The 16,617-nt window shown below is 30.4% G+C and overlaps 2 protein-coding genes and 1 long non-coding RNA gene across 6 annotated transcripts in view; 2 read left to right on the plus strand and 1 right to left on the minus strand.

The window, feature by feature from the left end:
* Positions 1-16,617, plus strand: part of LOC143206535 (uncharacterized) — a 553,256-nt gene that overhangs the window by 372,535 nt on the left and 164,104 nt on the right. The gene's annotated exons all lie outside the window — the stretch shown is intronic.
* The window catches only part of LOC143206525 (cytochrome P450 9e2), a 90,171-nt gene that overhangs the window by 13,851 nt on the left and 59,703 nt on the right, over positions 1-16,617 (minus strand). The window lies entirely within an intron of this gene.
* LOC143206529 (cytochrome P450 9e2) lies at positions 997-14,699 on the plus strand. Of its 3 annotated transcripts, XM_076419123.1 has the most exons (8): positions 3,955-4,064; positions 9,702-9,954; positions 10,531-10,746; positions 10,807-11,136; positions 11,860-12,025; positions 12,924-13,131; positions 13,296-13,538; positions 14,190-14,699. In XM_076419123.1, exons 3-8 carry the CDS (start codon positions 10,547-10,549, stop codon positions 14,621-14,623), a joined length of 1,581 nt encoding a protein of 526 aa, XP_076275238.1. In that variant the 5' UTR covers positions 3,955-4,064; positions 9,702-9,954; positions 10,531-10,546; the 3' UTR covers positions 14,624-14,699. The 3 variants fall into 3 exon arrangements, with proteins under 3 accessions (XP_076275239.1, XP_076275237.1, XP_076275238.1); XM_076419124.1 differs by lacking the exons at positions 3,955-4,064; positions 9,702-9,954 and adding an exon at positions 997-1,115; XM_076419122.1 differs by lacking the exon at positions 9,702-9,954 and having other exon boundaries at positions 3,903-4,064.

The raw sequence follows: 16,617 nt of genomic DNA on the forward strand, positions 1-16,617 counted from the left end.
TTGTTATTTTATATTTGTTATAAAAATTATTGTATTAAATTTAAGGCAAATACAATGTAATAATATTTAATGTCTTCAATTATTCCAATATAACTGGACTTCCAGTATACCATGTTTTATATTTCGTTTAACTGTTAACTAATATTTAAATAAAATTAATTTAATTAAAATCCTTTTTGTTAGTTCTTTACTATACATATTCTCGTTTGACGCACTTCTGTTGACTCAGATGTCTAAAATTTAGTATACGGTAAAAACCATTGTGGTCCAGAGATTCGGCTACTTTCGGCAATATTCGTATATCGGTCGGCTCGATATACCCCCGGGAGGCCGAAATGATAAAAATGAACATAACCATTTAATTTAAAAAATAATACAGTTTTGTGTCGAACAAGTAGGTAAAATATTAACAGACTTTCAGCTGTGCTGCTTTGCTTTCAGTATGAGCGAACAATAAGATAGAAATTTTAATACATCTTATTTGAATTGATAGCACTAAAAATATATGAAAATTTTGATTATATTTGCTATTAGATATGTTATGTTTTCAATTAGATTGCGGGCAATTTTTATATCCACATTTAATTATTTTTTATTTATATACATTGTATATATATTCTTATGTTTTAGCTTTTTGATATTATACAATATTTCTATTAGTACAAAATTTTATGTTAATAAATAGTTTTGAAAAATTACATTTTATTTTGGTTTTATTTAAAATTTTATTGGTCAGTAGAATGTGACGTCAGAGGTTAGTCACATGATAGGTATGAAATCGTCGACTAATGAAATGCTCCCAATAAAATATTTTCATTACAGGTGCCTGTAATGCTAATTTAAACTAACCAATGAAATTCAGCGAAATGACGTTCTCAGCGCCTTTCTGCTGAGACCACGCAAAACAATTCTGAAATTATTTGTATTAAGTTAACACTCTATATATTACTCTACGCTGAGAATATTAAAATATATCTAACAGGTGGAGACGCGCGCGCCATTGCTGTATATTTAATCTACCTGACTACGATTATTTTTAATGCATCCTCTAAAACTTGGTTACGACTTTATATATGGGAGATCGCATTCTACGTCTATTTTGTGGTTTGTTTTGGGTAAGTTTTGGAATGGTAATCATATAGGAATCATCATTATATAAGAATATAAGGGAATCGGCGACGATATGAAGAGCTGATAACCTTAGCTGATTAGTTATTAACGAAAATACGAAGAAATTTATCTTGCAACCTTTGAAGATTTGATACTTTTTTATGAAACGATATTTTATTGATAAGATTAATTGGTTTAAGATTATTTAATGGATTATAAATACTATTAATACATTTACTGTCTAGTGTGGTAATGTTAATATTAATACATATTATATGAAGCTGCAAAAAGAAGCCGTCTATAAAACCATTACCTTATCTTACGTAAATTATTATATAAATCAATAATGATTTAATATTGCACCATATAAAATATCACAAACACCAGAAAGCTACTCTTACTATCGTTAAAAATATATTTGTTTACTTTTTAGCTAAATGTTGATATTATCGGTTGCACTTTTCATCCTTTATTAATTTATTAAATGTTCGATTTAAATGCATTAAATGTCCTAAAATTTACCCAATATTTTTTTATTTCGTGTTTCCATCGTATTTTCAATCATATGTTACAAATTTTTACTAGCAACGTGTTAATACCGTGTCAAAATAATGATGTTGGTTTGGCAGCGATTCAGTAATCGATTGATTTTCGTACTTGTTCAGCATTTCTAAACCGTGTGCCTGCCAAGCAATACTCGAGCGATTTGAACAAGTGGCAATCAGAAGTTGTTATGTACCTTGGGGGTAATAGAACTTTGAGACTTGCAATAGGGTGTAGTGACCTTGAGGCATGTCGAATTTTACATCGTGGAATAACGGTTTACAAAATACTCAGAAATATAATCCCAGATGTTGAACACGGGCGGGGTGCCAGCAGCTAGCAGCCAACTAGAACACGATAACGAATAGCTGAAAACCCCGAGACGTTTTTCTGAGAGATTATTGAAGGGTATTTTTGATCATTCAGTAACCGACCATCGCTTGGTTTAGACATGCCACCATCGACTGCCCAAGCCTCGTCACCAGGTAACACCGCTGCCAGCTTTTTTTATCACTTGTATTTCCCACATTTTTATATTGCATCATTAAATAACGGTCACATAATGTAAATACCACTGTTTCACTTAGTGTTACCTTCATTCACTGAGTCATATCATTTACTCCAAAAGGCCATATTTCTGTTATTGACTACTGCTGATCTGTTTTGTAAGAATATGTTATTAACAAACGTAAGAAAACGAAGTTTCATTCGGTTTTAGTGGTTGTTTGTAATATGGGACTACACCTTACTATTCCAACCATATGCACAGTACGACTTGTATAGCATTGAATATTTCGCTTCAGTATCGATAATAATAACTCTCTTGGAACCTATGACTGTGAGTATTGTCGTAGTAGATATACTTTTGATCGCCAGTCACAGAAAACTCTTTACCTAACAAGTAACGGAACCCAATTCGTATTGTAGCCATTTTCCCTTCTTTTGAATCTTTCTCATCACGTGTATATGCTTAGAAACAGTTGATTCATCAACTGCCAGTTGAGAGCTTGAGTTTTTCAGAGCTTCAGCTGATTTGGCGTCCTTTAAGCCTTAGAAATAATTTTTCTCCAGTTTTTCCAGGACGGTTTTTATCATTGACATCATAGTCACCATTTTGAAATAATTTAAAATTGACAATTGGATTATGGAGGAGTAACATCACCATATATTTCTAAATATGCATAATAATCTTCGGCAACATGTTTCTTTATATCATACAAGACAAGTAATAAATGTTTATAATCAGCCTCTACGTTTACTGAATCATTCAATAACACTAAATGGAAAACTATTCTTTCATGTATAGAAATATCAAAATATCGAATTTTTCGCATTTTGGTAAAAGTGGCAAAATGACATCGATCAAAACAGCATTTATAAATTTGTATAGAGAAGTTCGCTTTAAAAATCTTGAAAAAAAACGTTAAATACATTTTTCCCTTATTATTACCTTTTTCCTTACTGTTTATGTTGGAATCTATTATTTCGATCCATTTTGAAGAGAATTTGATTCTTTCAAACAGCCCCAACCATTCAAGAATATTTTTCATTGAATTTAATCCGAAAGATAAAACATTTCCAAATGATATATTGTAGCTTGTAATTTGTTTATTTAAGACATAATTGTAAATTATTTTTTTTTTGGTAAATTGATATTCCTTTCAATAGACGAAATGCAGATAAATTGATTAATAAAACTTGTTTTGTCTCTCACTTATAAGTGGCTTGTTTTTGTACCAAATTATATCAGTGGTTATCGTATTAGTCATACCTTAACAATAAAAACCCAAGATCAAATAGATTAATATCCACTTGATAAATTTAGGTGGCTTGAATCATCATCCTTTTCGAAATCATAAACCATCGAATTTGATACTTAGATTGGGTCCTTTGATATCTGTTTATATTGATACTTTACATTTTAAAAAATAGATATCGGCTGACTAAAATACATGCAAGCATTTAATATAAAAGTAAATATTTATTTTTAATTTTTAGATAAATTTATTCCTACTACTACAAATACACATTTTTCCAGCTTTTCCGAAAACGAGGCCGTATCGGTCAGTGTTTAGAACAAAATGTTTAAAAAAACCTTTTTAAAGGTTACACTTTCACATTCCTTAACAATGAAATCAAATATTTTACTTATTACCCATAAAAATGAAAGAAAAGCTTTTTAAATCATCAAAGCTAACATGACTTCTGCTGTGAGTTCATGCTATTGAGTGAAACGTACTACGTTTTCTGCGCATTATGCCTGCACAAAGATAAATTCGTATTATACATGATATTTATGTCAGTTGAATGAAAACATCACTAGCCAACAGTTTCGCATGTGAAATTAATTGACATATTACCAGTGATTTGTTTTGTAGTGGTTATACATACTTACATACGTTGTAGTTAAGGTAAACTTAAAAATAAATATGAAAGGGTCATTTTATAACTTTTGAAATTATATTTTTATTGTAACCTAAATTTTGGTATTAATATCTTGTTATTATTGATTAAGATATATATACGTGATATTAACTAAAATTATAGACTATGGAATGTATTTAAAACGTTCGCATATAAAGTCTAATGCATGAATATTAAGCTTACTATTTACTTACTTATTACTTACTTATTACTTATTATTGCTTACTTATTACTTAAGAGTAAGCTTTATGTATTTTTCAAGCACTTACGGATTGTACCTTCAACTTTAATTAATAACATCTAATATAATTACAGCGTAAAAATATATATAAATTATTAAACAGTAGTCAATAATATAAAGTTGATTAAGTTGTTATACGTTAATTGGTTTTGTATTTCCTGCTGATTAAATATTTGTAAGAGAGACTTCATTGGAATGAAATAAACATTTTATATTGATTTCATATATTTTGGTCGATCAACATTTTAATACTTTTATATTATAATTATATAATATACATACGTCTTAAAATGAAACTTAAGTAAAGGTTAGGATGTTAAGAGGCGTGTGTGGAATATGCTGTTAGAAAATAACGGTTTGGGGAAAAAGTAATTTCGCTTCTCTCATATTTTCAAATCGAATTTATCCACATAATTTTCAAACGCTATTCAATTACATGTGTGCTATTTTGATCCATGCTACTTTTCTGGTAAAACTTTAATTTCGCAATTGTAGTGATTTTAACAGGCGTCTTTTGAAACCAGGCAGAACCATTAAGAGGGTTTTGCAGAGATGCAGTGTATTTTTTACTTAATTATTGTCTAATTATAAATAGTAGTGATCGAAATTCAATCACAATTATTTATTAATGTTTCTCTCATAACAGAGTAAAGGGTATAATTTAAAAATGATACGTTACTAAATTTCGTTTTTACAGTATTTTCAATATAATATCAGAAATGTATTTTATATATAAAATTAATTAAAATAAAAAAAAATTAAAATATTAAAACAACTATCTAATATCAAGAACTATCAACCACTAACACACTGTGGAAAGAACACCACACAAATGGCATTTAATTGAATCTAATTTCTGTTAAGTTTCTATAATTAACAAAGTATAGATAAGTTTAAAATACTGCACTACTGAACATTTACCATACAAATAACAAAGTACCATACTCGTATATGTAAGTAAGATTATTTTCAGAACTGCAATAACTTCAGAGCCTCAAATATTAGTATATATGATCTTTCTGAAAACAGATAATATTTGAATAAAACTGAATATTTGAAAAAATGAATTTTGAAACTGATGTATTACTAATAACTGATATATAAACTAATTGAATTAGGAACATTTTTTACAATTTAAAAATATATATTAAATGTACAAATTTGCTGTTAGAATATCTTTTATTAGTACTATGTGTTCCATCTATGCAAATTATGTAGTTAGTTAAATTGCGTTATTCTTTGTTTATTTATTCCACTCTTCGATCCCACCCTTGCAGATAGCTTTTATGGCTTTCATTTTTCTACTGGCCTCTAACAGGTCAATTGGAAAGTCCCCGGTCTGAGACATAGATGGCGCTATTAGAATCAAATCCATGTGAGTTATAGCATTTTGAGTGAAGCAACTTTTGTTATTGGGAAAAAAATGCATAAAAAAGAATTTCGCGTGTTGAAAAAATATTGCTTTTTGAAGGGAAAAAATACAGTTGAAGCAAGAACTTGGCTGGATGCCGAGTTTCCGGACACTGCCCTAGGAAAATCAACCATCAGGGATTGGATTTTGAATGACCGTAAATTGAATTTGAATGAAATAGTAGACACTCTAAAGATATCAAATGAACGTGTACATCATATCATTCACGAATATTTGGGTATGAAAAAGCTCTGTGCAATGTGGGTGCTGCGCGAGCTCACTTTTGACCAAAAACAACGACGAGTTGATGATTCGGAGCAGTGTTTGAAGATGATCAAGCGTAATAAACTCCAGTTTTGCGTCGATATGTGACAATGGATAAAACATGGCTACATTGTTTCACTCCGAAGTGAAATCGACAGTCATCCGAGTGGACTGCACACGATGAACCCGCTCCAAAGTGTATCACATAGCGTTATTGGTCCAAGACAACGCACCGTGTTACAAGTCAGTGAAAACAATGGCAAAAATCAATGAATTGGGCTTCGAATTGCTTCCTCATCCACCGTATTGTCTAGATCTGGTCCCCAGCGACTATTTTCTGTTCTCAGACCTCAAAAGAATGCTCGCTGCGAAAATATTTTCGTCGAATGAAGAGGTGATCGCCGAAACTGAGGCCTATTTTGAAGCAAAGGACAAATCATACTACAAAAATAGTATCGAAAAATTTGAGCGTCGGTATAATCAGTGTATCACCCTTGAAGGGAATTATGTTGAATAAAAAAACCAATATTGCCAAAAAAAAATGTGTTTTACCTTGGCAGGTCGGGGACTTTCCAAATGATATGTTACTTTATCTTATGTCCCATGAGAACTAACAACTCACTAACGAATGAGGTATTATAATTACATATGTTATATGTTTTCAGTTTACCAGACATCAAATTAATCAAAAGCTGATTTCCAAATTCTAATTATCTTTTAAACAAATAATAGAGGCAATTCTTGTTATTCTAGAATTTGTTTAAATCTATTTTGTTTTTATTTCACTGTTGTATATACTTCCGATAAAGCAGACATATTAATTTCTTGTTCTCTCTATAAAAAATATAATTTTACGTGATATATGCTATTCTTATTCATGCTATTCTTAATCGCTTTTTATTCAAATTTGCCATAATTCTTTAATAGTTCCAACAACACGGGAATAACCGAAAATAACACAAAATCTTAAATAATATTGCTGAAAATTAAATAGTTTTCACACACTCATTTTCTGTTAAATATAGATTAAAATGTAAAATTTAGTGATTTGTCTTCCGATTCAAAATTGCCAGCCCGCATTTTGCGGTTCAACGTTGCCATATTTTGATTTTGAAACTTATGTGTTCGTCGATGATTTACGTAAACACAAACGACGCATAATCTACCGTATAAGAGTTGGAGCTGGCAGCGCGTCGGCCAGAGCCTAAAATATTTGTTTAATTATTTTGTGTCACCGATCTAAGGGTTATTCATGGTTGCTTGATTTAAGCGTCTTTCGTTTTATTGGAATTTATTTATTAGTAGCGCATATTATACAAAAATATTAGGCCAAAAAATTCTTCCTCGATATAAGCTTTTTTACTCTACGTCTACTAGAAAAATATACTCGAACTCTCATAACCTGATGTAGACTTGCTCTTTGGTACTTTAAGCTTAGTGTCTTAGATATTTCACATTAAATAATTTTAAATATAGTTTAATTATGGCTTCTTTATATATTAAAATTTACCTAATATATTTTTATAATTATCATTTTGTTTCTTAACAATTAAGTTATCTTATCAGATGATTAATTGTATACATGTAGTATTGGAACAAATATTTTGCTTTAAATTATATTTTGGGTTCACATATATAATATTTTGTAATGCTTAGGAAAATAAATATTTGCGCTAGTCTTGTTGTTTATGATAAAATATTAATGAATAACATATAATTGGTTATGTTTGTACTATACTCAACAAACAACCAACCAAAACTATTGTTTATCGTAATTGGTTATCGCGTAATCCTATGACAATTTAATCTAATTGTTTAAATAAATGCCAGACATTTTTAATTTCTATTTTATTATGATCAGCGTTGGGTAGTATTAGAATTACTTGTAATTAAAATACGTAATTGAAATACAAGTATGTATTTGTAATTCAATTACTTCTTAAGAACGTAAATTGTAATTGGTATTGCAAAAGTGTACGTACAATTGTACGTTAAATTTACAACTACGTTTAATTTTAACTGGAGAAATTATTTCACAGTGACTAATAGCGTCCATGATGTTGTAGAGGCAACTTGTATTAAATGTAAAGCCACTATCAAAAGCATTTTTAATTTCTATTTTATTATGATCAGCGTTGGGTAGTATTAGAATTACTTGTAATTGAAATACAAGTATGTATTGGTATTTGTAATTCAATTACTTCTTAAGAACATAAATTGTAATTGGTATTGCAAAAGTGTACGTACAAATGTACGTTAAATTTACAACTACGTTTAATTTTAACTGGAGAAAATATTTCACAGTGACTAATAGCGTCCATGATGTTGTAGAGGCAACTTGTATTAAATGTAGAGCCACTATGCCAGACATTTTTAATTTCTATTTTATTATGATCAGCGTTGGGTAGTATTAGAATTACTTGTAATTAAAATACGTAATTGAAATACAAGTATGTATTGGTATTTGTAATTCAATTACTTCTTAAGAACGTAAATTGTAATTAGTATTGCAAAAGAGTACGTATAAAGGTACGTTAAATTTACAACTACGTTTAATTTTAACTGGAGAAAATATTTCACAGTGACTAATAGCGTCTATGATGTTGTAGAGGCAACTTGTATTAAATATAGAGCCACTATGACAGACATTTTCAATTTCTATTTTATTATGATCAGCGTTGGTTAGTATTAGAATTACTTGTAATTAAAATACTCGTAATTGAAATACAAGTATGTATTGGTATTTGTAATTCAATTACTTCTTAAGAACGTAAATTGTAATTAGTATTGAAAAAGAGTACGTATAAAGGTACGTTAAATTTACAACTACGTTTAATTTTAACTGGAGAAAATATTTCACAGTGACTAATAGCGTCCATGATGTTGTAGAGGCAACTTGTATTAAATATAGAGCCACTATGCCAGACATTTTTAATTTCTATTTTATTATGATCAGCGTTGGGTAGTATTAGAATTACTTGTAATTAAAATACGTAATTGAAATACAAGTATGTATTGGTATTTGTAATTCAATTACTTCTTAAGAACGTAAATTGTAATTAGTATTGCAAAAGAGTACGTACAAAGGTACGTTAAATTTACAACTACGTTTAATTTTAACTGGATATCAGTGACTAATAGCGTCCATGATGTTGTAGAGGCAACTTATATTAAATGTAGAGCCAATGCCAGACATTTTTAATTTCTATTTTATTATGATCAGCGTTGGGTAGTATTAGAATTACTTGTAATTAAAATACGTAATTGAAATACAAGTATGTATTTGTAATTCAATTACTTCTTAAGAACGTAAATTGTAATTGGTATTGCAAAAGTGTACGTACAATTGTACGTTAAATTTACAACTACGTTTAATTTTAACTGGAGAAAATATTTCACAGTGACTAATAGCGTCCATGATGTTGTAGAGGCAACTTGTATTAAATATAGAGCCTCTATCCAGACATTTTTTTGAAATTTCTATTTTATTATGATCAGCGTTGAGTAGTATTAGAATTACTTGTAATTAAAATACGTAATTAAAATACAAGTATGTATTGGTATTTGTAATTCATTACTTCTTAAGAACGTAAATTGTAATTAGTATTGCAAAAGTGTACGTATAATTGTACGTTAAATTTACAACTACGTTTAATTTTAACTGGAGAAATTATTTCACAGTGACTAATAGCGTCCATGATGTTGTAGAGGCAACTTGTATTAAATGTAAAGCCACTATCAAAAGCATTTTTTTGAAGATTTGATATATTTTTAAAAGTGAAACCTGAAATAAATGGAGCAGTATGGGCGTCATGCTACCACCCTAGTTATAAATACGTTGATTGCTAGAATGCATCACAACAGATGGAACAAATAATGTAATATCTTGAAATTCATGCTTTAGAGGCTATTTACAATAAACATGAAATAATGTCTCGGAGTAATAGAAGTAGCAGTACAGGTAAAGAAGATGATGATTTTATTGTTTACGCGCAAAGGGATGGTGATCAACTACAGATATCAAAAATGGAGTTAGAGTTGGGCAACTTCCTAAACGATAGAAACAAGAAGCTTGCCATTCTTGAACGCTATCTAAACATAAAAAATGTGTTCATACAATAACAATACAAGTTTGTGCTTGTTAGGATCTGTAGGAAGATGTAACATCTGACGGTGTTTCTTAATTTGTATTTTGTATTCTAAATAAAAATAGTTAATATGCTGTATTTTGTATTTTATATTTTAAATACACGACTGAAAATGTTATCCATTTTATATTTTATATAAATGTATTTTGAAGAAACCAAATCAAGGATTTTGGCCAGCTCTGATTATGATTTATTTTATAGTAATTAACCCTATCTAGTGTTTTATCTTCAGTTTTGGCTATTCATAAATATGTAATAAGTTAAGCATTATAGGGTATCTAAAATACTAGAGTATTTAAACCAGACAACAGTATTTCAACTTCAGACAACATTTATTTTACATTGTTGTAGAGTATTTTTATAAAATAGTTTTAACTGTTTTATTTCAGTGTTCTTACAAATAAGATGATCTGGCTTGTGTTGGCTGTAGTAGTTGCCATCCTGATTTGGTATACTCTTGATAAACCGTTGAAGTATTGGTCGAACAGAGGTGTTAAACAATCAAAACCATGGTTTATCTTGGGAGACAGTTGGGTTAATTTATTACGAACAAAAAGTTTTTGCGGATATATTGAATGGATGTATAATATGCACCCCAACAGCAGGTGAATATTCCGATACTGTTTCCGATTTTGCCTGAATCAGTAATGCTGTTTTTCTTTTAGATATTCCGGTATTTACCAGTTTCATACACCGACGCTGGTTATACGTGATCCAGAGCTGATTAAACAAATCACAGTTAAAGATTTTGACCATTTCACAGATCACAGGAATTTTGTCGACCCTGAATCCGATCCATTATGGGGCAAGAATTTGTTCTCCTTAAAAGGACAACGATGGAGGGAGATGAGGGCGACGTTGACTGGGTCTTTTACCAGTAGTAAAATGAAGGCAATGTTTAGTTTAATGGATGCAGCAGCCGATACTTTCGTTAAGTATTATTGGGATAAAGGTGATGAAAAAATGGAGCTGGAGTTGAAAGATACGTATACCAGGTGAGCATGATTTTTTGGATTGTTTTATTTAGAAATAATTTTTAGTTTAGTGTAATCAGTATTTGCAATATCTTCTATAAAAAATCAGACCTTTGTTTCGCGGTTGATAGTTAATAAAACGTTACATTATCTAATAAAACAAGGGTGTCAGAAATTACTGAATAACAAAATGAAGACTCTCAATGATAGTTAGATATAATGTGGGACAAAACAAAATAAATCTAATTTGTTGCTCGTATCGCCTTCAAACTGATCAGTTGGTAGTAGCTAAAATAATATTGTAAATAGATAAATAGGTTTAGGAAGGTATTAAACTAAATTGTGTGTATATAGAAGAACACAAAATACGTTTTGTACATAAGTTAAATAAATTATTTAATATAAAAAGTTATTACAATCATTATTATGTACATATTTTATTTTAAAACGTTTTTTTTTGTGTTAAAAATCTAAGTTTGATTATTTTTTACTTTTTAGTGAGTTCCTTATCTGTTTTTTGAAGGCGGTTCAATTTTTTTGTTAGAAATATTTTATATTTTTAAACCTTAAGTTAATTAAAATATCGGCAAAAATATTAATATTTGATTTCAACTAAGAGAACTAACCGGAACTTTATAGATACAAGTACATAAGTTTATAGCAGGTTCAACAGTTTTCGGAATAGTTTAACACTAAAAAACGCTAGAAGTTTAAACAGCTTTTACATATTTTAAATTGTTTTAGATATACTAGTGATGTCATTGCTACTATAGCTTTTGGCCTCGAGGTAGATTCACTAACTCAACCAGAGAACACATTCTATTTGATGGGCAGAAAAATAACAAATTTTTCAGGGTTTGTAACGAGTCTAAAGTTTTTTGGATACTTTATGATACCATCACTTTTCAAGGTAAGTGTTGGTGGTCACTATTTTGTTATATATTCTCAGGAATGTTGGTTTTTATTATTTTTCTGTATATCATTACCTTTTCGATGTAATTTTTATTAAAATGAAAATAGTTTTATTATTTAACACATAGGCTGAAAAGTCCGGGGAATAACAAAGAAAATGAGTTTATTTTGTTCAAAATTGAGGCACACAATCATTCCAGCGCCGCTCTAACATTTCATTATCACTTTTGTAGAAAGATCTATCTTTTGCCTCAAAATGGGCCTCAATATCAGCGATAACCTGTTCATTCGAGCGAAATTTCTTAACGTTATCGTTGTAAAAATTCTGGTTTGTTACATTTAAATATGGCCAAACACTACTCAGGATAATCAACATGTTCTTGTTTTTGGTCAACAGTGGGCAAACGCGGCATCCACTTTGAAGATAGCTTTCTCATAGTAAATTTTTCACGCATTATAAAATCAACACGTTCTTTTCGATCATTCAAAACGATTTTGTGGATTTTTTTGACGTTTTCTTGTGTTACTGTACCATTCTGCATTATCAGTGTCTCTACGATAACGTTTGAAGTCAGAAAACCAACGTTTTATTGTTGTTTTTGATGGAGCGGATACCTTATAATAGTACTAGCTGAAAAAATGGTGAATGATGGATTTTCAGCCCATGTGTTATTTAAATAATTAAAGTAGATTTCTTATAGAGTCTACAAATATTTTGATTTATTTAAATCCGTTTATTAGAAAAAAACTGAAATTACTTTATACTTTACCTTTGATTTAGTTATTTGCTTATTATTTATTATTATATATTTATAATATACAGAAAATATTTAGAATTTGGATAATATGTGTTGATCGCTATTTTATAATTACTTTTTATAATTTTTTCACTTCAGAAATTCAAAATATCCATGCTGGATAAAGGCGCATCTAATTTTTTCCGCTCTGTCATTAGTGAAACCATTAAAGTAAGGGAAGATCAAGGTATTGTACGACCTGATATGATAAATGTGCTACTGGAGGTTAGAAAAGGTATTAAACAAGAGGATAATAGCGATATAATCGATACTGGGTTTGCTACAGTCGAGGAATCAAGTGATATAAGTAAGTCTTTTGCAGTTTATGTTTTAACTTTGTGTTTTTGCTTTAGTATTTGCTGTTTCGGTTTTAAATTACTTATTGTTTTCTATATTACCAATTTTGAATTTATTATTGTTATTTGAATATTTATCGTTTCATCAGATATAAAACAAAATTATTATTTTTAGCAAAATTCCGTCAACTTAAAAGTTTAACAAATGACGATATAACGTCTCAAGCTTTGATCTTTTTCTTTGCTGGATTTGATGCAATATCAACAGCCATGTGTTTTGCATCTTACGAATTGGCTGCTAATAAAGATGTTCAAGATAGACTGAGAGAAGAAATAAAACAAACTTATGATGAGAATAATGGCAAACTAACCTATGAAGCTTTGTTAAAGATGAAGTATATGGATATGGTAGTATGTGGTAAGTTTTGAGTTTTTGATGATTTCGTAGTGATTTTGTTGGTTATTGTTGCTGATTATTTCTACAATTTTCATAAACACAAATTCGGTAAGTAAATTAATTACGGTTTAAGGGCCATTGAAGTGGTAAAATATATTAAACCTGTTATTAAAATTTACAGAATGTACATCAGATGGTGTATTCTGTTTTAAATCATATTGGGTACATTTGTAAGTAACTTCCCGTTAAAGCCTCACTGACCACTTGCTTTTTAGTATGTGTAATTTCGTCGAAGTGTGAACGAAAAATTTTTTCTATGCGTTAAAAATATCTTAATTGGCATTGACTGAATCGCATTTGCGGGAAATTTTACTCTTTTATTTCAATTTGAAGAAAAAGGCGACTGAAGGTGAAGGTTATCTTATGAATATATCAAAAAATGAATCTATTCATGGATAGTTTCAAAAAGATATATAATTCATTAAAAATGGAAATCGTAAATTTCTTGAAAAATGTAGAAAAATAATGACTCTCGATGGGCAATAGTTTGAATAAAATACATTGTACCGAATTTTCACAATGAATCTTCAAATTACACAAAAATCCTTTAAATCTAATTTATAGGCCTAATATTTTAAGTTTCACATTATATTGATTAAATTTTTTTCTTAGAATTGCAAAGGAAATGGCCGCAAGGGGCACTGTTAGACCGTGTTTGCACAAGGCAATATACCATCGAAGCAGAAAGACCCGATGAATCGCCTCTAACCATTCCAGTTGGGCAGCTACTGTGGATTCCTGTTTTTGGAATACACAGGGATCCTTCATATTATCCAGATCCAGAGAAGTTCGTTCCAGAAAGGTTCAGCGACGAAAACAAAGCCAAAATCAAGCCGTATACCTATATTCCGTTCGGATTGGGCCCGAGGAATTGTATCGGTTCCAGATTCGCTCTTCTCGAGACCAAAGTTTTATTGTTTAAAATGCTATTGAACTTTGAGATCAGCTTGTCAGATAAGATGCCCGTACCATTGAGGTTAAGCAAGGGACTCAATATTTCGGTAGATGGCGGGTTTTGGTTCAATATAAAACGAATTTCTAGTTGAGTTTGTTGATTTCAATGAAAATATTACGATGTATCTAGTTTAATGCTAATTGATAATAAAGAATGTTTGTTTTGTAGTTCTATTTATTTATTTATTTATTATTTTAAATAAGAAGATATCACAAGAGTATCTTCCCGCTGTATTCACTGTATCAATCCCGCGGCCATCAAAAAGTTGATAAGCATGTTCATGTTGTTGGGTTGGACGAGTTGCTCTAATGACCTTAGCATACCGAGTTGCTGTCTTAGTATTTCAAGCTTTCTACAAGTTCTGAAGGATGTGCTTGACGCTTTGTTGTATTTGTCGTTGATCACATAGTGGAGGGTCTCTGTCTTTTAACAAATGCTCATGAGTTAATTTGCTATGTCTCATTCGCAGCCGAGCAAGAATGCTCAGTTGGAACCTGCTAAAGTTATCAATATTAGGAGATTGAAGACCCTGTTTATCCCAAGGAGATCCTAATTTAGTTGATCCAGTTTTTTGTATAGAGTCCCTAGGTATGTTTAAGCGTCTTCCTTACTAAATGTAACGCTTAGTTTAATCGAATCTTCCTTTCTGTTCGCCAGATAGTCAGCTCTTTCGTTACCGGATATTCCCCTGTGAGAGGGAACCCATAGATAATTTATCCTTACTCCCTCCCTCTCCAGTGCTGTATGTAGCTCTTTGATAGCTATAGCTAGGGGTGGACTGTCTTTACTGAAATCAGATTATCCAAAGAACTCATTAAGTCCGATATTATAAGTATTGGTACCCCTATTGGTGATTTGGGTAATTCTCCTCAAGTGTTTGTGCGCAGAGCTGTCTTACCATGGAGGAGCTAATATATTCTTTATTTAGTACCTTCATGGATAGGTCTATGGATATATTGGACTACTGCCAGGGTGACCGTAGTTCTGTTAACTGCAGCAGGGATTGTATCTAGTTGTTCTAGTTCTAGTTAAGTTTGTTGATTATATATTTCAATGAAAATATTATGATGTAACTAGTTTAAGTTGCTTATTGATAACAAAGAATGTTTGTTTCGTAGATTATTTATCGTGGTCAGGTCGAAATGGCATTTTATTTATTTATGGTCATATCAACGATATAATATTAAATGTGTTGGTAATTACTTTCTGAATTTTGTAACTAGATGTATTTGCAACGTCTTGATCTAATCCATTTTTTCCATCCGAATTATTCTCCGTCAAAATAATAGAGTTATAGACATATAATTTTTTGAAAATAGATGTAGCGTTTTATACTTGAAAACGTGTATTTGCGACATGTATTACTTTTCTTGTTTTATCAAAAGAAGAAGCCACTGAAAGTCATCGTTTGCTTGTGGAGACTTACGGTGTGCATGCTCCAAAATGTGTGTGTTTAAAAATTGACTTATTTTGAAAATCTGACGCTAAAAAAGTATTGTTATCACTTGCAATAATCTATGGCGGACCAGCTGTTGAGACTTGGAGAACAGTTAAGACTGAGAGCTATCGACAACAAATGATCATTATGAACAGTATATTGATCGAAAATCGTGCACAATGCGCTGATGATAAAGACATGATCGGATAATTTTGTAGCATGGCAAAATACATCAGATTCATACAGCAAAACTATTCGAAGAAATGTTGCAATTACTCGGATGGAAAGTTTTATCGCACTTGTCGTACTTTCCAGGCCTGGCTTCATCCGACTACAACCTTTTTTGCATCAATGGGAGACACGCTTGTAGAGCAACACATCGCTGATCTCGAGTTTAAAAATGGCTCGATGAATGGCTTAGCACAAATGAGAAACTATTCTAATGTCATATATAAATTACCTAAAAGATGAGCAAAATTTACAGGGCAGATAAATATAATTTAATAAAAATATAACATATAAAGCACATAAATACATTTTTAACTATCTATTGTAAGTAACGTATTTTCTTTAGTGAAAAAATCATCAATGAATACTGGCATACCTGATATTAAAATGGTGTCGAATTTTTAATTCTATTGTAGATG

The sequence above is a fragment of the Rhynchophorus ferrugineus genome, unplaced genomic scaffold (genome assembly GCF_030347505.1).
Source record: "Rhynchophorus ferrugineus isolate W39M unplaced genomic scaffold, kcgeb_rfMv2 rfM1, whole genome shotgun sequence".
In the NCBI taxonomy this organism is placed as follows: Eukaryota; Metazoa; Arthropoda; class Insecta; order Coleoptera; family Curculionidae; genus Rhynchophorus; species Rhynchophorus ferrugineus.